Source organism: Littorina saxatilis, linkage group LG15 (assembly GCF_037325665.1).
Source record: "Littorina saxatilis isolate snail1 linkage group LG15, US_GU_Lsax_2.0, whole genome shotgun sequence".
Lineage (NCBI taxonomy): Eukaryota > Metazoa > Mollusca > Gastropoda > Littorinimorpha > Littorinidae > Littorina > Littorina saxatilis.
Genome location: NC_090259.1, coordinates 8,294,921 through 8,316,553, shown reverse-complemented (window position 1 = coordinate 8,316,553; position 21,633 = coordinate 8,294,921). Strand labels below are relative to the sequence as shown.

At 44.2% G+C, this 21,633-nt stretch overlaps 1 protein-coding gene across 1 annotated transcript in view; it reads left to right on the top strand.

Moving 5' to 3' along the window:
* The window catches only part of LOC138948424 (complement C1q-like protein 3), a 51,173-nt gene that overhangs the window by 4,713 nt on the left and 24,827 nt on the right, over positions 1 to 21,633 (top strand). The window contains exon 2 of the mRNA XM_070319960.1: positions 8,590 to 8,761. Within this exon, the coding sequence (XP_070176061.1) occupies positions 8,590 to 8,761 (172 nt within the window). The remainder of the gene's footprint in view (positions 1 to 8,589; positions 8,762 to 21,633) is intronic.

The following is a 21,633-nucleotide window of genomic DNA, read 5'->3' as shown; positions in this document are numbered from 1 at the left end:
CAAGGTAAGTGTTACATTTTCCAGCTTTAGTTAAAGGCACAGTAAGCCTCCCGTAAACCATCACAGATACTGTCAGGCTTTTACACATTTTTAACGGAAAACCGTTACAACGTCAATTCTCGGGTTCTGTTTGCTCCAAGTACAAGCACGAATCCAGATGAGGGTCTTTGTCATCGTTCTGTGAAATTTGGGGAGACTGCTATTTGTAGTTTTAGATTTATTGCATATCAACTGCAGCTACCAAGCAAAAACACCACAAAACCCCTGGATCTTTTGCTGTTTTTCAGGATTGTGGTCGCTCTCTTTTACACGCTAGATCAGCCTGACTGCGCGACGAATTTGAACGAAATGTGTATGAACTGTTTGGTAAGACACCAAATAAACTTTCGGATGTAAATAATGTAAAATAGCATAAAGTTTAAGTCACTGTTTCGATGGTTGAAAGTGAATCATGCCGTCAAAAAAGACAGTTTTTTTAGGGTAGGCGTGGTCACGGGCCTGTGACGTCATACCCAAATATTACTCAGATTCCAGAAACACATTTTTGAGCAGAAGAAAGACTGATCTTCAAATACACGTGTATTTCTGACCAAAAAACTGCTGTTTAACATCTGGGCTATACCACTGAAAAAATATCCTTAACTTTTTTTGTGCTCAGTGTATATTAATCAATCTCCTTTACAGCTAATGAGTTATTTATAGCAAACTTTAATCATAATCAGGAAAAGCTCACTTGAGTTTGACAGCTGGCACACAACGTTCACACACACACACAACAATTGTACTTTTTTTCACCTGTATACAAAAATACAAATATATATATCACAAGCATAATACACACACACACACACACACACACACACACACACACACACACACACACACACACACACACATAGTCACACTCATGCACACAGTGACACATACACACACACACACACACACACACACACACACACACACACACACACACACACACACACACAGTCACATTCATGCACACAGTGACACACACACACAGTGATACAAGTCACACACACACACACAAACACACACACACACACACACACACACACACAACAAATGCACAAAACACTGATTTCCTCGACATTGTTCAGAGGTATAAGTCTAATTTCTTCTCTTTTGTGTTACTATTATGAGAATAGACATGATTTTTAGAGCTCTCTATTTTTCTGAAACAAAGTGAATGCATGCTTTGCTTCGAACTCTCGCACGTTTACTGTTCCCTGTGTTCGATCAGTGACATGAACGTAATTTTAAACAAATGCATATACTGTTCAAAAGAAGAAACGCATAGCTTGTAATATTTGGTTAATTTAGTTATATGGCTACAAGGATATCCACCAAACTGCAGAAAATGTTTATCTGGTCGTCGACCTTTCGTCCATTGCCACAAGTGAGCTCTGCACGTGACGCATGCGTTATCAGTGGCTACAATGTCAAAATTGCTCATTTGGCATGACCACTCGTCATGCTTCAGTGTAATCTCGTGAAACTCGGGGAATATTGAGCTCTCACCATGTCTTCCAAAACCCATAAAAGCGGATTGTTCGCCACAAAGAAATCAGACGACAATTCAGCGACGAAAGATGGCCCGATTGAGCAGAGAAGACCGCCAAATTGCATTGGGTCGTTTACAAGCAGGCCAAAGTCAAAGTGCAATCGCCAGGCACTTCCACGTGTCCCAGAGCACCATCAGTAGACTGTGGGTCAGGTTTCAAGCCACTGGCTCCGTTGCTGACTTGCCACGAGCGGGAAGACCAAGGGCGACAACTGCTGCTCACGACCGCTTCATACGGTTCCGCCACCTCCGGAATCGTTTCCTGTCGGCCTCATCTTCTGTCCAGGCTCTCCCCGGGCCACACCGATTATCGGACCAGACCGTGCGGAACCGCCTGCATGAAGCTGGTTTGAGAGCTCGCAGACCTCACAGAGGAGCTGTCCTCACCCGCCGCCATCGCCAGAACCGAGTGCAGTGGGGCAACCAGCACCTTCGCTGGACCGTCTGGAATCACTGGAGACACGTGTGGTTTAGCGACGAGTCCTACTCCCTGCTCCAGCGACATGATGGTCGGAGGAGGGTCTACCGGAGAGTAAACGAACGTTACGCGCCCAACTGTGTGGATGAGGCACCCGTTCATGGTGGTGGAGGCGTCATGGTGTGGGGGGCGATCAATACCGCTGGAAGGAGCACCCTGGTGCACGTCCAAGGGCGCATAACTGCCCAGCGATACGTGGAGGAAATTCTGCGCCCACACGCCCTTCCTCTTCTGGCTGACCAGGATGCCATATTCCAGCAGGACAACGCTCGCCCGCACACAGCACGACTCACCACCCAGTTCCTCACCGACCACCATGTCCAGGTGCTTCCCTGGCCATCCATGTCGCCAGACATGAACCCGATAGAACACCTCTGGGATGAATTGGACAGACGTGTGCGCAGGCGAGAAGAAGCGCCGGCAAATCACCGCAATCTATTGCAGGCACTTCAGGAGGAGTGGGACACCATCCCACAGCAAGATATCCGGCATCTGATCCAGTCCATTCCCAGAAGGTGCCGGGCAGTTGTTGCTGCTCAAGGCAGTCACACCCCCTACTGACTTGACAGCCTCGGCACCCAATCGTATTGATTGACTGATTGATTTGAAGATGCAAATGAACTGTGTGTGCATTCAACTGTGTCCATACCACATTTCAAACAAATAATCTAAATATTGGATTTTCTGTTAATTTTTTCGAAAAATAAAACAAATTTGGCAAGTAGCAACTATGCGTTTCTTTTTTTGAACAGTATAGGTAAAAGCGCAACTTTAGAGACATATATTTGAAAGGATCACCAACAGGCAACACACATGTCCAAGATAATCTGACTGAGTACTGCTTCTAAAGTACGAGTATGATCTTCGTCAAGGCGAATCATTTTGAGTGCTACAGGGCTTTTTGACACGCATCATCGATTCCTTTGCAGTCCTGCTGAGAGCAACTTGTACACTGATACTGACTGTCATACTGAAAGCTTTATTTCCTGTCAGACAACGTTACAGGCACAGTATGCCTCCCGTAAACCATCACAGATACTGTCAGGCTTTTACACACAGCACAAACACCCTTTCATTTAAACACTCACCGCTTGAGAACATCCTATGTGCCCTCCGTAACTTGAAGAGCGAGCAATTTTCAAATAATATATTTTTGCGTGGTTTATCTTACCCCTGAGCCATCGTGAACCCGTGTGATCCAGTTTCCCCTTTTCACAATGCAGTCGTCAGTTTGTAATTTGAATGCGGTTCGCTGTGAGCTTATCTGCAATAGCACGTTATTACGAAACAAACGGCTGTGGTTCACAAGAACTCTAGCGATGGCTTCTGACTGTTCAGAGGAACTGGCGACGTCATAAACCGTCGTCTGCTACGAGAACCACGACCTTCTGTGACCCTGCTTCCGGACTTTTCTTTTTTCAAACTTTCAAAACTTCGAATTGTACTGATCTTGTCTTGATGAAAAAAGAATTCTTTTATGATTTAAGAATGTTTGTGTAACAAGCTGTAAATTTATTATTTAGATTTTAAAAGTTAGGCCCAGCGCTAAAACGCACCACGGTCCGATTGTGATTGAGACAATCCGAAAAATTAATTCTTTGAAAATTGCTCGTTCTTTACGTAGGGCACCTACGATGTTCCCGTTCGGTGAGCGTTCAAATGAAAGGGTGTTTGTACTGTGTGTAAAAGCCTGACAGTATCTGTGATGGTTTACGGGAGGCTTACTGTGCCTTTAAAGAAAAGCAGAATTTCTTAGAATAGAGGTTATAAACAGAAATCTGAGAAAGTAGTGTCTTTTAAGACACAAGTTGTGTTTTTTTAAAAAGGGGGGGGGGGGTTTGGGTTTCACTGTACAATGCAAGGGTAAACTTAGAACACATTTTCACACTTGTCCTAGTGTCAGAATGCTAACAATCTGGAAAGACAATGCCCACAGGTATATCCCATACTTTTTCTTGCATTTGGTTCATGTTTTTCAACCCTTTTCGAAGTTTGAATCTGAATCAAGTGTCTTCACTGATGGGTGATTTTCTGTTTATGCTCCAGGACTTCAAGGCACTGGTGCTTGGTGACAGCAGGCTCCCACTGGCCCACACACAAAGAAGAGATTGAAGATGCCCTGTTCCTGGAAGAAGAAGAGGAGGGAAAGATCAATAAAGCCAAACGATACGCATCATTCAGACAGCTTATATTGAGGAAAGATATTGGCTATTCGGATGAAGGTGTAAGAGTCGCCATGTGCAGTTGCTGTGTATGGGTCATAGGAAGGACATTATAGATCCAACTGGCCAGTACACTGACTTTCTTCCTTGTTGCCTGTATTGAAGTACATTGTGGTGTTAAACAAAGTGCGTTTCTGTGTGGGTTGGTTTACACATGCTCTGTTACATTCCATATTAGGCGGCCAGCTGAGACTACAAAAAAGTGCATGTTTGTGCATTACAAAAATAACTAAAAGGAATTCTAACCAGAACCAATCGATACATAAATGTTATTTGTATTTTTGACCGAAATATGACATTTTACACAGACTTTGACAGTCCTTGTTCACCTTGAGGAACACTGACTGTCTCAATCTGTGTAAAATGTCATGATTTGGTCAAAAATACAAATACTGTATACCGCTTTTTGCTTTTTTTTTTTATATATACTGTAAACTACCTTGTAAGCGCCGTTAGTACCTAGTAAACGTCCACCCCCAACATTTGGATCAGTGTTTGAACATATGTTGTGTGCGTGGTTTTTTTTTATTATGTGCACAGTTCTGCACCGTGTAGACATTTTCATTCTAGGGAACGCTGACAGACAGCTATAATATTTATTTCATACTCTCGGCACTGGAGTATCTCTGGATAGCCCCTCAAAAAAGAAGATGAGGGAGGGTCTTCTGAAGTTGAAGAGGTCTGCTTTCAGTGATTTACAGGGAGCATATGAAACGACCAGTGATTGATAACACCATTTCCCTCTGAAAGATTTTAGCTTTCTAAAAAAAACGTGCTCCTTTCTTCGTCACATCGATGGCTTGGATCAGTATCAATGACTGACAGAATGACTATTCATTTTGGTTTTTTCTCACTTAATGAATTTTTGTGTTTGGCTTTTAGTGGTTTTTCTTTCTGTTTAGACACTTGCATATCAATCAATCAATATGAGGCTTATATCGCGCGTATTCCGTGGGTACAGTTCTAAGCGCAGGGATTTATTTATTTATTTTTTTATTTTTTTTTGTATGCAATTTATATCGCGCACATATTCAAGGCGCAGGGATTTATTTATGCCGTGTGAGATGGAATTTTTTTACACAATACATCACGCATTCACATCGGCCAGCAGATCGCAGCCATTTCGGCGCATATCCTACTTTTCACGGCCTATTATTCCAAGTCACACGGGTATTTTGGTGGACATTTTTATACCTTTTGTCAATCGTGGGATCTTTAACGTGCACACCCCAATGTAGTGTACACGAAGGGACCTCGGTTTTTCGTCTCATCCGAAAGACTAGCACTTGAACCCACCACCTAGGTTAGGAAGGGGGGAGAAAATTGCTAACGCCCTGACCCAGGGTCGAACTCGCAACCTCTCGCTTCCGAGCGCAAGTGCGTTACCACTCGGCCACCCAGTCCACATATCAAGCGAAAGGTACATACAGGGTGACTATTTGTGCATGGAAACAGCTGACATGAACAATAAAGTCTGGGGAAGAGTCCTGAAAGTATATTGATTAATGCGTTGAATTGACAGGTCTAGTAAAACTTGTGCAGAACAAATATACAGGTGTTGAAAAGTGCTCGATGACATGGATGCAAGCCAAGCCATATGGCATATACCCTGAAGAAGTAATACCAATCATGGGTGGGGGTTATTCACATCTTTTATATGTTGAAATGCAGAATTCCAAGACTAGTTTCAGTGTAGCACCTTTGAACTGTGCAGAGAGGATGTGTGCCTGTGGATTCGAGATCTACATGGAATAAAATTGACACTGTTCTTGACAATTGAGTATGTTTTTGTGTACGCATATTGTTCAGTTTATTGATAATAATTGATTTTTGGTCAAGATGTAACCATGCATTTCTGTAGCAAAGGTGCCATGATAAAAATAGACAGAAGATAATCAGATACTAAGACACTGGGCTGCAAATTGCTTTTAATTGTCATTGTATTTATCTGTAAAATCACCATGATTTCCATGGCATGATTAATGCAGTGGAACCTCCCTTCTATGACCCCCCAATTTAAAACTCCCTCCTTTTTAAGACCTTGTTTTCTCCCATTTTCTGTTCATAATGTCTGTAAAATTACCCCCATTTTAAGACTCGTTCCTTTTTTAGACTCGATTTTCTCAGATTGTTTGAGGTCGTAAAAGGGGGGTGCCACTGTAGTAATAATGCATTTTCACAAATTGAACACAGGTGCTGCAGTTTTTTTTTATAACCATGAAGAAGAAAAATACTGTTTCCAAACTTTGACATTACCCGCTATTACGAGTTAGTCGTGTGACAGAGTTTTCTTGCACACGAGACTGTAGATGTCTCCCGACGGCGTAGCCGAAGTGAGACAGCAGCAGTCGAGTGTGCAAGAAAACTCTGTCACACGACTAACTCGTAATAGCGATTATGTCTCACAGCATAGGCATAGAAAGACAGAAATGAGTTTTGGGGGACGAAATAACAGGCACAAAACAAGACTGAAAAACACAATTGCCCTTTTACACATACCATACACACGCATGCGCGCAGAAAATAGATTCAATGCGTTTCGTGTCTTTTCTGAATGCATTCAACAAAGTATTAACCAACGTTTCTGAATCTTTCAATAAAAAAAGATAAACTTATTTTGAACCAAACAGCACATACCAACGAAAGCTAAACACACAAACACACACGCGCACTAACACAGATTGAATGCAAAGCGCGAACGAACACGGAGGATTTTTGTAGGTCAGGTCGTGGGAAAGTCCACCCGAAATGTTCCACAGGGGAACTGGTTGTGTTTGTATTGTTAATTTTCTCACAATGATGTTGATGGTTTTTACAGTGCCGTTTTGAAAGAATACTTTCCGAATTTGGGGCACACTTTTGACTTTTGGTTCGTTTATCTCGTCGAAGTAACATTCGAGTGTTTCTAAATCAAAACCTTCCAACACCGCTGGTGCAGATTAGACCTGCCTGACTGTCTGCGTGCGTGTTAGAGCTGAAGACGAAGCCTCAATCGCCAAAGCGTCGCCTATCTGTAGGTCCTGAGCATCGCCATCGGATGTACGTTGATACGTGGTGAGATCACAGGCGAAGGTATCGTCCACTGGACTACTACTATCACAGAAAGACTACAATAGAATATGCATACCAGCGCTCATTGGTTAATAACATGATATTCGATGATTATTTTCTCGTGGTTGTTGCACAATATTTACATATGTTTTAGACCAATGAGCGCTGGTATGCATATTCGGTGCGGATGCATGAGTTTGACGCCAAGTGGAAGTTAGCGGCTCGCAAACAAAGATTCGTCCAAATGATGGTTAATAACAACCTGCAGCGGACGGAAGCTGAAAATTAAAGGTACATACAGTTCAAACAATCATTCAACTGTATTTATTTGACCTTACACAGACTGTAGGAAGAGGCAAACCGTCTTGAACAATATGTTTCCCCAGGAAGCGACTCCAAGCACACAGAAGACTCGAAGGTGAGTGACGTACCTTGTAGTCTTTCTGTGATAGTAGTAGTCTAGTGGACGATACCTTCCGCCTGTGGTCCGTGTTCAAACCAAAACTGGACACAATCGACCCTGCACAATACACGTTCGTGCGCTCGCTTGATGGATTCTTCATTCGCACAACACACCAGCAGACACACAGACAAAAAAGCAACAACATTTGTCTAGGTCTGTCCAAAGTCTACCCGACAACACTTGCTTTACTTACAAATCCCGGCAGCAGGATAGAACTACGTCGCACACAACGCCAACGGTAACACTCATGCAGTTGAATCCAACTTTCCGGCTGCTTGCTGTTGATAACTTTGCATTGTGTGCGTCGAGCATGACTTTCTCGTGATTCTGTGTCGTTCCCAGTCAGTCTGCTGCTATCTGAACCACATTGAGTCGATTTCTTTCAGAAACTTGTGGGCTTGTTCTCACTAAGCGGCCATCCCATCTGCCATTGTGTTGAGTCGTCATGCAAACGGCACGCTCGCGACGAAAACCAGTCTATGACGGCCAATTTTAATCTTCAAATGGTAGAGAGCAGTCGCCAATTTACTCATTTTGATTTAATTATTTAGCATACTTGTGGTGCTTTATTGAGCAAACTGGGCCAGGTGCGTCTTAATTAAGGTACCCCAGATTCTCAAAAATCTTCAAATCGGCCGAATTCGACAGAAAACTCTCCAAAAATGGCGGCGTGGACACTATATCGCTGCCCAACACGCCACCAGGCGTGAAAGGCAGTAAGTAAGTAAGTAAGGACACTATATCTTTAAACTCAGACAGGTGACTTTATACTCTACATCGTGTGTCTTTGTAGCGGCCTTCAGCGTTACCTTCGACCAAGTAACTCAAGGGAGACTGAACATGGGAATACGTGGCATCATCCGATTCGACAAAATCGTCACCAACCTTTCTGGCGGGTACAACTTGGGGACCGGTATCTTCACAGCACCCTACGCCGGGGTCTACGCTTTCTTCTGCAGCATAAGGTGAGTAGGAACCACAACAGGACTGTTAAGTACCATGCACATGGCAGACATACAACTGAATTTCCGCCAACTTTCAAGCGATCTAAGTCAGAACCAAGTCAGTTGAAAATCGCAGCCCATGTGAACAGCGCGCTAACGATCAGACAAACGATCAACGACTTTCAACGATCAAGCAAAGACTGTCAGCTGACTCGCACAGTGTCGGGATTGTCCGTTCGCATTCGTAGTTTTCCGGCTAGACCTTACCCAATCGGGAAGCGCGATATCAAAGTTTCCTGCTTGGTTCCTGTCGCTGAGGAGCCGAGAACCGCTCAACTGAGCCAAACATTCTACATCTGAATTAAATCGATACCAGAGCTGGATCTATGAGTGGGTGGGGTGGGTTCTGGGTTCTAGGTTCTGGAAGCCGCCATTCTCATTGATAAGTAGCGTTTCTTGGGCAATCAGTTTTTGCCGCGAAGAACGCTAGGATTTGGCGAGAGTAGGCGAGCATGCCTTGGATGTGCTCGCTACGCAAGAAAAATGGCGGCCGCGCAGCTGTCAGTACGATCGACTTTTCATGGCTGTAACAGACAAGTGCAGACGACCTTTCGGTATCAACGAATCGTTTTTACATTTAGTCAAGTTTTGACTAAATGTTTTAACGTAGAGAGGGGAATCGAGACGAGGGTCGTGGTGTATGTGTGTGTGTGTGTGTGTGTGTGTGTGTGTGTGTGTGTGTGTGTGTGTGTGTGTGTGTGTGTGTGTTGTAGAACGATTCAGAGAAAACTACTGGACCGATCTTTATGAAACTTGACATGAGAGATCCTGAGTATAGCATCTCCAGATATTTATTTTTATTTTTTTGATAAATGTCTTTGACGACGTCATATCCGGCTTTTCGTGAAAGTTGAGGCGGCACTGTCATGCTCTCATTTTTAAACCAAATTGGTTGAAATTTTGGTCAAGTAATCTTCGACGAAGCCCGGACTTTAGTATTGCATTTCAGCTTGGAGGCTTAACAATTAATTAATGAGGTTGTCATTAAAACCGATTTTTCACAAACAGATTTAAAATTGATTGCATCGTATTCTTCATCACATTCTGAATCTAAAAATATATACATATGTCATGTTTACTCTTAAAATATGATCACAATTAGCAAAATTAGATTAATTAGTCTTACGATTAAAATTTAAGGACTCGATCCAAAAATGATTTCATCTTATTCTTTATTGTTTCTTGATTCTAAAAACATATATATGATAGGTTGTATTCAAAACAAGCTCAGAAAGTTAACACGAATACAGAAAAGCGCGCTTTCTTGCTTAGCACAATACGCTACCGCGCTATTATGGCGTGTCAATTTCACTGCGTTTTGCACGTGGGAGGTGAGCGATTTCCTTCTCGCGGGGATTGACGAAGCTGTACTGTCTTGGTAAAAAAAATACAGTGCGTTCAGTTTTATTCCGTGAGTTCGACAGCTTGACTAAATGTAGTAATTTCGCCTTTCGCGACTTGTTGATTCTTGTGTAGCTAGCCATCAAAACGTTTCACATACACTCTCGCTTTCCAGCACCTCTTAGGACCAATTGTCCTATCCAGGGACAGGTAGAGTTAATATGTTGTGTTGAGGGACAAAACACTAGACAGACATGCACACAAATAACAGATACGATCGTGTTATAGTTCTGGAAAGCTGTTGTTGCTGTATTTCAAAATGGGGATTTTTTTTTTTTTTCGTTCACGGGCTGAAACTCCCACGGCTTTTACGTGCATGACCGTTTTTATCCCGCCATTTAGGCAGCCATACGCCGCTTTCGGAGGAAGCATGCTGGGTATTTTCGTGTTTCTATAACCCACCGAACTCTGACATGGATTACAGGATCTTTTTCGTGCCCACGTGGTCTTGTGGGGGGGGGGGGGGGGGGGGTGTTCGGACACCGAGGAGAGTCTGCACACAAAGTTGACTCTGAGAAATAAATCTCTCGCCGAACGTGGGGACGAACTCACGCTGACAGCGGCCAACTGGATACAAATCCAGCGCGCTACCGACTGAGCTACATCCCCGCCCCTCAAAATGGGGATTAGAATGAAGATTTTGGAAGTTGTTGCCTTCGTTTACACGGAATTTCGTTGGTTTTATATGAACCTGCTTTTTATTCATATACACTCTTCAACAAAAGTTAAGGATCACTTATTTACAAGCAAGCCACACAAAACAGACAAGACCGAATTCTTTCATATTTTAAACATTATATAATTGAACAACCAAGGAGTAATGACAAACAAAGCAAAGATCGAACGCGGCAGCGACAATTTAGCTAGAGTGTGTCAAACGTGACAACCCTCGAAAATGGAATTCACAACAATGTGAATCAGTGTCAATAACGCGTGTGTCCTCCGTTGTGTGCCAGGCATTCAACACATCGTTGGCGCATGGCTTGGATCAGGTTGCATATGAATGCTCTGGGAACTCCATTCCACTCCTGCTGGAGCCATTGCAGCAGTTGACCCAGATTGGCAGGAGGAGGGTTATGTTGCTGTACCCGACGACAAATCTCGTCCCACATGTGCTCTATGGGGTTCAGGTCCGGTGTGCTTGCCCTTGAGTAGCTGTAAGATTCTGTGATGGCTTATATAAATTCTGGAGGATGTAATTTTGGTGCTATAAAGAACCGACGCGCTCACAAAACAAAACGAACACTAGAATTGGAAAATTAATTAAAGTTTATTGAATACTTGTCGATGTCATGGTAATTCGGAAACAGCTCATAATATCAATATATAAAAGGCTAAACATAAATCTATGGAGAGGCTAAGTAACCTATATCGGAGCGTGGCGGAAAAACTAATCTAAGTTTAGAAAGTGAATTAAAGCTAAAATGTGAAGTAGAAAGGACTAGTTTGAGTGAGAGTGCAGAACAGTAGAGTGTGAAGCGTGGAGCATGGAGCGAGAAGCGCGGAGTGAGAAGCGAGAAGCGTGAAGCGAGAAGCGCGGAGCGGTGAGCGAGAAGCGCGGAGCGTGGAGCGAGAAGCGCGGAGCGGTGGAAACTGATAGAAAAGAAAAAACTAAACTTAGAATTCGAAACATCAAACTAAACATCAAAGGTGTCCTAAAAACATAAACATCAAAGGTGTCCTAAAAACATAAACATCAAAGGTGTCCTAAAAACATAAACATCAAAGATGGACGACAAAATGGCGGCCGAAACAAGATGGCGGCAAATCAATAAAAAATCATCAAGACAAAAATATGTTAGAAAAACCCTACATAGAATAAACGTAGGACACAGAAACGGAAAGAAGACAAAGAAACGGACAGAAGACACAGAGACGGAAAGAAGACACAGAAACGGACAGAAGACAAAGAAAACGGACAGAAAGTCATAACAAACAAAGATTCGAAACGAAAATTACACGAATTCGGTAAATAAAAGAAACATAGTCAGAAATGGATACTCGCCTTTGACAGCATCAATAATCTAAAACAGACTCAAGGCGAGCAACTGAACCTGAACTACAAAATAACTTAAAACAAAACTGGAGGCTGGCAGAAAACACTGGGCCCCGGAACAGAGCAAAAAAATCTATCTATCCTAAAACATCTTGTTCCGTGAACGGCTTCCCAGTAAGTGACGACGAATACAGGCTATCCACCACAGAGGTGAACTAAAAATACTGCGCGTTACTACAATATTACTGTTGCAAAACATGCGTCCCGTGCTCTCCGGGGAAAAACTCCATAGGCTGTCCAGCGTGAGCCATACAGGCACATGAAATTAAAATCAGAAAAACGCCGGCCACACTCTCGTTTATAAATTAGTTCGTTACAATATTTAACGTCATTATAACAAAACAAAGTTCGTACCAGGACGCTCATACTTAAAAAGAAAAATAAAAGATAAAGAGCGAGCTAGACCCGCACGCGAACCTACAGAGGTGGTTGCAAAATGGGAACAAATAGGGGCAAAAGTGAAATAAGATAATAAAAGTGAAAGAACAAAAAGGGAAAGCCACCACCACGGAAAGTCGCATGCGAGTCAAGCGAAAAGCATGACTAAAAAACACAAGCAAAACAAAAAGAATCTAAATACACAGAAGGCTCCTTAGCAGGGGCATTCACATTCCCCCCTCGAAGACATCTTAGTCTTTACAAAAGTCAACATAAAAAATATCAACAAAAATCATCGAATACATACGTGGTTCAAAAACAAAATCCGAGACATTACAGAATCCTTTTGGCATTATCCAAAACGTAGCTGTTCAAAACGCACTCTCATACGTGGTTCAAAATACAAAAATCCGAAACGTTACAGAATCCTTTTGGCATTATCCAAAACGTAGCTGTTCGAAACGCACTCTCTATGAGTCTCAATCTAAAAATCACACGTGTTCTTTCAACAAATGTAACATCATATTTCGTCAGTCCGTCACTGTCAACATATCGTGTCAACATTATTCTTACACCTTTACATAACCCGCAACTCAGTATGAAAGACTGTAGTCGCAACCTACAAAAGAATACAAAAGAAAAACATCTTCAGTCGTCTTAATCATAAGCACAGGCATCCGCACGCGGGAAGGACTAAACAAAACCGATTCATTAAGCGCTTGCCTCTGTCAAGAGCTTTCGTTCCAAAATGCGGAACCAAAAACATATATACAAATGGAGAGAAACCACAAAGTCACAAAAAATATTTGCATTAAGACGAAATTTTCTCCCCAAATCAAAACAGCGCCACCTGTCAAAAAAGGCGAACGGATTACGTCAGACCAAACATGCACAAACGGTCTGTCGAAAACAGTAAACAGTTCACTGGGAAAGTCATTGAGTGTCCGGGTCTGCCTTCACCAGCACGGTCAGCTTAGCGATGGGGCGCCAGTAGTAGAAAGTGGAATGGCTCGTCTTCGAGGTGACCTTGACAGTCTTGAGCTTGCAGGTTCGCACGAGTCCATCGTCGCTGGGGCGAACCTCCGTCACGAGTCCAAGAGGCCAATCTGCTCTGCATACGGCTTCGTCACGTAGCACGACGACATCTCCGACAGCAACGTTACGTTGGGGAAGAAGCCACTTTCTTCTTCGTTGTGGTCTTCTTCGTTGTGGTCTTCTTCGTACTGGTCTTCTGGTACTGGTCTTCTTCGTCGTGGTCTTCTTCGTTGTGGTCTTCTTCGTACTGGTCTTCTTCGTCGTGGTCTTCTTCGTTCTTTCCATGACATGGAGGGGGTCGGAGATTCTGGGTTCGGCGAGTGTCGTGCGATATACGGAAGCGACTGATTCACCTTCGTACTCGCTGGGACAATGTTCTGTCAGAGACACGTGCATCACGTCATGGACAGACTGTTTTGGCGACACTTGTCCCAGTATCGTCCAACCCAACGGTGTGAGAACGGCGTATGGGTCTCCCTTGATGACTCTCTCTGGCATGAATAGCTCTGCATGATCGTAGCCAATCAACAACCCGGGAGTGCAGCCTTCGAGCAACGGGGGAATCTCGCTGGCAATATGACTCAAATGCTTGATGTTACGAGCGGTCTCTGATGTTGGTATGTTCTCAGTGTCATTGGTGAGATGGTCCGTCGTGTAGAGCGTTTTCATGTTGTGGGAAACATTGGAGTTGAGGGCCTTGACACACAATCCGGTCACTCTCTGACATTCGATATGAGTGTTCTGAGAAGTCATAGTGTTCAGCCTCAATGACGCTGGCTCAGAATGAGTGTTCAGCTTGTCACTCAAAGATTCAGTAACGAAGGAGATGCAAGACATGGTGTCAAGCAGCGCGTATGTCGTATGCTCTACCGTGGGATTCTCTTTCGTCGAAACTCTGACCGGAACAATCATGGTAGCTCTGACTGGTCTGTCTGACTTGTTGGTCGTCGCGAATGCTGATCCAGAGGCAGAAACACGGGCATCTTGACTGATACAGACAAACCTTGAAGAATCTGGCGGTCCCCGGGCATTCCGTTGCTGATTGGGAATCTTCTTCCTGTAGCTAGGCGCTCCATGCAGCATAGTGAGATGTGGGCCTTGGCACTTGTCACATATCGCCCTGGTAGTGCAGTCTACACTTCTATGGTCAGTCTTTCTGGCACAGGAGAAGCACAAGGACGTTTCGTACATGAAGTGTTTCCTGTCCTCAACGGGAATCTCATCGAACCTCTGGCATCTGAGTAGAGGATGAGAAGAAGAGCTGGTCGGAAAACGAACGGTACAGAAGGGACAGACTTCGTCGCAGTTCGTACTCAGGACAGTTTTAGCGTGGTGCTGACATCTGTCACACTCTTGACATGCAGATGTAGTAGAACAATCCGTACTGTACGATGTTTTCTTGGGGACTGCTGAACTGGCGGTCTGTGAGGTGGAAGAGGCGGCAGATTTGCTGGAGGAGAAAAGGGGCTCGCAAAGGATGTCTGCCTCTGTCTTGATGAAAGCTGACAACTCCTCAAAGGTAGGGTAGCGTTTCTTCTCGTTCTTGGTCTTGTTTACTTTCCGCACCCAGTTTCTCACCAACCAATCTGGAAGCTTGCTCATGAGTGTCTTGTGATAGGCTTGGTCTTCCAGATTCTGTAGCTGGCCTATCACTCGGCTCGCCACAAGGCATTGTCCAAGAAAGTCCGAGAAGGCGCGGAGGGCTTGTCCATCTTTGGGTTTGATTACCGGCCATACATCTAGTTTCTCTCGGAAGGCTCTGGCAACGACGAAAGAACTGCCGAACCTTTCCTCCAACGTCTGAAGGGCCTGCTGATAGGCCTGGGCATCCCTGATCAGAAAGAGTCCCTTGACCGCATCCTTCGCCGGACCGTCCAAGTACTTCTCCAAGTAGAGGAGCTTTTCCTCTGCAGAAACGCCCTGCCGCTCAATCAAAAGAGTGAATGAGGACCTCCAGAGAGGGTACGTCAAAGGATCTCCTGAAAACGTAGTGGGCTCCTGCGTCGGTAACCTGTTGATCAGGAGAGCCTCAGCTAGAGTACGAGCTAGGGCAGAACCCTCGGAGAGCGCTGGCTGGCCTTGCATCTGAGGAAGGTATGCATCTTGCCCGTAGTAGACGTCTGAAGGGCTCGTGACCGGAGCCTCTTGAAAACCATGCTGTGTATAGTCAGTGTCAGGAGCAAAGCTAGCAGCGTGGTCATATTGCTGCGTTTGCATGGGAGGATGCATGACAGAAGGCCCATATGCAAAGCTTGGCACATAGGTCGGAGACTCTCGGGAGGTCATGGCAGGAAAATGACCAGGGAAAGGCCCGGGAAAAGGTCTCGCTGATGGATTGAGGGATTTGTGAGGGAAACGGGAAGGCGCGTAGATCTGGCGAGGACGATCTTCGTGGCTTGGAATCTCAGCTTTGACAAACTGAGGCCGAAAGGAGGTCGCGAATTGGCCTCCGACTCTTGTCGTCATCGTGGTGGCTGTAGTCATCGTCGTAGTGGTAGGAGCCGTGGCTGTGACCGCTGCTGGAAGTGGGTGAGAAGCGGAGACAGGTTGGGCAAGGGTCCTGGAGATGCCTCGAAGAGTGTCGCGGATATCCTCGGCGGCCGACTGGAGATGCGAAGGGGCATAAGCCCTGACCTCCGTGGGCTTCTGAAGTGGCGGGAGTCCAGACTTGGCTGCCGCAGGCTGATGTTGCCCAGAGACGAGGGTGTTGGCTGCCGGCTGGTGACGCGGGCGGGCGTAGGTGTCGGCTGTCGCAGGCTTATATGTATCTTGTGTGTGCTGTGTGTGCCTATCGTACCCTACCGCCACATCTCCTATGCTCTCTATGTGTGTACCTACATGCAGGGGGTTGTGAGTACCTAGGTACCTATCAATGGGGCTGTCACGAGGTAGTTGGGGCATGAATCTTTCTCTAGCCCTTTGCTGGTCTTCTATGTCAGTTTTAAGGATCTTAAAAACGTCATGCTCTTCTTGCATCTTGCCTTCTCTCTCCACCCTCTCAAGTGCAGTCTTAACTTCCTTTTCTTTTTTCTTCAAAGCTAACCTTTCATCTTGAGCTTCTCTCTCTAAACGAGCACACTCTCTTTCCAACTCTCTTTCCATCTCTGCCTTCTTCTCAGCAGCCAAAGCTATAGACCTTTCCAACTCTCTTTCCAACTCTGCCTTCTTCTCTGCCTTCTTCTCTGCCGCCAAAGCTTTAGACCTAGAAGCCTTCTCCTCTAAAAGCAAAAGAGTTTCTTCTTGTCTGGCCCTTTCATCTGCGACCATTTGCTGGGACCTAAATCTTGCTGCGCTAACCGCCAAAGAAGCATCTAGAGAAACCTCTCTAGCACCTCCAGAAGCGACTGTGGAAGTCAAGTCTGAGCTGGAGGCGTACGGGTCTAACTTGGGAAAGAGTCTGTGATATTGTTCTTTGAGCGTCTCCGTTTGCATGTGCATATCGCTCAGATCCTCTTCTATAGCTACATCACTTTCAGCCACTTGACAAAGCCTCGAGTTCGCTACATTCAGCTTGTTTAGGTGCTCACAGAGGACTATTTTATGAGCTTTAAGGGCTCTTCTTTGGTCTGGTGTTTCCCTAAAAGCTGTGCACAACTCGCTGATCATATTCTTATGAGCTCGGCTTATGGCCCAGTACTTGTCTGACAGTTCCCTCACCTCAGCATTAAGTCTAGCCCTAACAATGGCGGGGCCTCTTTCTTCTCTACTTCGTTGAGCGAGATGCTCTGCACTTGCAGCCTGTTGGGAGGGCTCAGTTCCTAAACCTTCCTGTGTAGGAGAATGTTCAGCTTGAGAGGGAAAGTTATCTGAATTCAAAGTGTCTTGGGTCTGAGTGGGTTCAGCTAGAGTCTCTCCCTGAGCGCCATCACGGTCGCCTTCATTCTTACGACTATCAGTGTCCGAAGCAAAATGTTCATCCCTCTCTACCTTCAAAGTGTAAGGGGATAGCTCGGCACTCTCATGAGAAGGTAATTTCTCATCCATACTTTAAGTCAAGTGAAAACGTAGAGGTTAACAAAGACTTGCGAAATATAGAGAAACAAAATTCAAAACGGCACACCTCGGGTCACTCACTAGAGGGGAAGAAAATACGAAGTACGAAGTGTGCAATGCTATGGTCAACAAACCTAAAATAATGCCTAAGTTGCTCTGCTCTGGGCCCGACAAAAATAAATTAAAATATTGTTCGCTAGATACGAAACACAGTTCCTTTAAGACAAAAGGTTCATGATCTCTTCACAAGATTCGTAAGGATAAGAAGTTCAAAAGTCAGTGGCCCTAAACACAGGCCTACAAAAGTTCATAAAGCTCTTTCTCGAAAACAATCCAAAATGTTCCAAAAAATATCAAAGTTTCCACTGTGCTTGCCCTTGAGTAGCTGTAAGATTCTGTGATGGCTTATATAAATTCTGGAGGATGTAATTTTGGTGCTATAAAGAACCGACGCGCTCACAAAACAAAACGAACACTAGAATTGGAAAATTAATTAAAGTTTATTGAATACTTGTCGATGTCATGGTAATTCGGAAACAGCTCATAATATCAATATATAAAAGGCTAAACATAAATCTATGGAGAGGCTAAGTAACCTATATCGGAGCGTGGCGGAAAAACTAATCTAAGTTTAGAAAGTGAATTAAAGCTAAAATGTGAAGTAGAAAGGACTAGTTTGAGTGAGAGTGCAGAACAGTAGAGTGTGAAGCGTGGAGCATGGAGCGAGAAGCGCGGAGCGGTGAGCGAGAAGTGCGGAGCGGTGAGCGAGAAGCGCGGAGCGAGAAGCGAGAAGCGTGAAGCGAGAAGCGCGGAGCGGTGGAAACTGATAGAAAAGAAAAAACTAAACTTAGAATTCGAAACATCAAACTAAACATCAAAGGTGTCCTAAAAACATAAACATCAAAGGTGTCCTAAAAACATAAACATCAAAGGTGTCCTAAAAACATAAACATCAAAGATGGACGACAAAATGGCGGCCGAAACAAGATGGCGGCAAATCAATAAAAAATCATCAAGACAAAAATATGTTAGAAAAACCCTACATAGAATAAACGTAGGACACAGAAACGGAAAGAAGACAAAGAAACGGACAGAAGACACAGAGACGGAAAGAAGACACAGAAACGGACAGAAGACAAAGAAAACGGACAGAAAGTCATAACAAACAAAGATTCGAAACGAAAATTACACGAATTCGGTAAATAAAAGAAACATAGTCAGAAATGGATACTCGCCTTTGACAGCATCAATAATCTAAAACAGACTCAAGGCGAGCAACTGAACCTGAACTACAAAATAACTTAAAACAAAACTGGAGGCTGGCAGAAAACACTGGGCCCCGGAACAGAGCAAAAAAATCTATCTATCCTAAAACATCTTGTTCCGTGAACGGCTTCCCAGTAAGTGACGACGAATACAGGCTATCCACCACAGAGGTGAACTAAAAATACTGCGCGTTACTACAATATTACTGTTGCAAAACATGCGTCCCGTGCTCTCCGGGGAAAAACTCCATAGGCTGTCCAGCGTGAGCCATACAGGCACATGAAATTAAAATCAGAAAAACGCCGGCCACACTCTCGTTTATAAATTAGTTCGTTACAATATTTAACGTCATTATAACAAAACAAAGTTCGTACCAGGACGCTCATACTTAAAAAGAAAAATAAAAGATAAAGAGCGAGCTAGACCCGCACGCGAACCTACAGAGGTGGTTGCAAAATGGGAACAAATAGGGGCAAAAGTGAAATAAGATAATAAAAGTGAAAGAACAAAAAGGGAAAGCCACCACCCAGGAAAGTCGCATGCGAGTCAAGCTAGAAGCATGACTAAAAAACACAAGCAAAACAAAAAGAATCTAAATACACAGAAGGCTCCTTAGCAGGGGCATTCACATCCGGGCTGTTGGCTGGCCACAGCATCCTGTTGACCCTGGCCTGCTGGATGAAGGTGTTTACAGCTGCAGAGCGATGGGGAGGTGCGTTGTCATCCTGAAGAATCGCACGAGGGCCGATCGCTTGGAGGGCTGGAACGACCAGGGGTTGCAGGATCTCATTCTGGTAGCGGACACCGGTCAAGTTGCCCACTACATGGTACAGAGGTGTCCTTAGACGTGTGCTGATCCCTCCCCAGACCATCACAGAGCCTCCGCCAAAACGCTGTCGTTCCAGAACAGCGCCTTCTGCGAAGCGCTCTCCGCGACGCCTCCACACTCGGATGCAACCATCAGCAGGTTCCAAGCAAAAGCGGGACTCATCTGTAAACAACACCTGAGCCCACTGCTAACGTTTCCACCTCACATGTTGAGTGCACCAGGCTCGGCGAGCTGCTCGGTGATTAGCAGTCAGGGTTGTTCCTCAGACTGGACGCCTTGCACGCAAGCCAAAGTTTTGTAAGCGGTTTCGGATCGGCTGACCACTAACAACAGTGTTGGTGGTAGCTTGTTGGCGTTGCCTAATGTTGTTTGCCGTAGCCAATCTTTGTTGCATGGCCTGCCTCTGAATGAAGCGATCCTCTCTTTGTGTGGTGACTCTGGGCCGACCAGAACGTTGTCGCTCCTGCACTCTTCCAGTTGCTTGGAATCTCTGTTTTAGTCTGATGATGACAGAGGGAGCCACTGCAAGCCTCTGGGCCACTTGCCTGGCAGCAACACCGTCTTGTAGCCATCCTATTGCCCTTCCTCTATCCAAATCGCTCAGTTTTCTTCGTGGGGGCATGTTGCTACTGTGCATAATTGTGTCAGCGTGTCAACCTTTAAACACAAGCTGGTGAGCGATGTTCATAGCCAGGACCCTGTTGTAGCACGTGCATCACAACCTTTTGCCCTGGCATGCGTTCCGCAAATTTCATGGGGCTATAAAAAACACCCTTTTTCTTCCAAAATGCAGAAGCTTTTGAGAAGTCCCACAAAGGGAAATAACTCTGCCTGCCAAACAAAATTCTAGGTCAAGACTCATTGTTCATTTGTTAATTCAAACACATTAATCTTTTAATTATTATGTCGATGTTTAATTTTTTGGCATTTTTTTTATAATTAGATCCGTTTTTTCAACCGATCCTTAACTTTTTTTGAAGAGTGTATTATAATGGGCGACTGTTGTTAAATGCCTGAAGAACTAAATAAATAACTGAATGAACAAGTTAATAAATACATAATTTGAAAACTAATAAAGTTATAACCTTTTGAATCTCTGACTAAACGAAAGAATATATGAATAATTAGCTAACATGGTGGTGAGAGAGGTGAAGGAGGGGGGTTGTCATGGTTACCAAGAGGGCTACATTTGCTTGTTGATTTACACACTATGTCTCATTGCGTTGAAAACTGGTTACCAACAGGGTGTTCACACGTGGACCACTTCAGTTTAACGTGTGCAGACTCAGGGATGGCCAGCGATCGCCTAAAGACTATTTAAATACAAATTCATGTTGCATTATGTGGCACCGCAGGTCTATGGAACGCCTGAACTGCCTGGTGATGGAAGAAAACATTATGTTATGTGCACTTGTCATTATGTTATGTGCATTTGTCATTATGTTATGTGCATTTGTCATTATGTTATGTGCACTTGTCATTATGTTATGTGCACTTGTCATTATGTTATGTGCACTTGTCATTATGTTATGTGCACTTGTCATTATGTTATGTGCATTTGTCATTATGTTATGTGCACTTGTCATTATGTTATGTGCACTTGTCATTATGTTATGTGCACTTGTCATTATGTTATGTGCACTTGTCATTATGTTATGTGCACTTGTCATTATGTGATGTGCACTTGCCATTATGTTATGTGCACTTGTCATTATGTGATGTGCACTTGCCATTATGTGATGTGCACTGGTCATTATGTTATGTGCACTTGCCATTATGTTATGTGCACTTGTCATTATGTTATGTGCATTGGTCATTATGTTATGTGCTCTCATCATTATGTTATGTGCACTCGTCATTATGTCGTGTGCATTG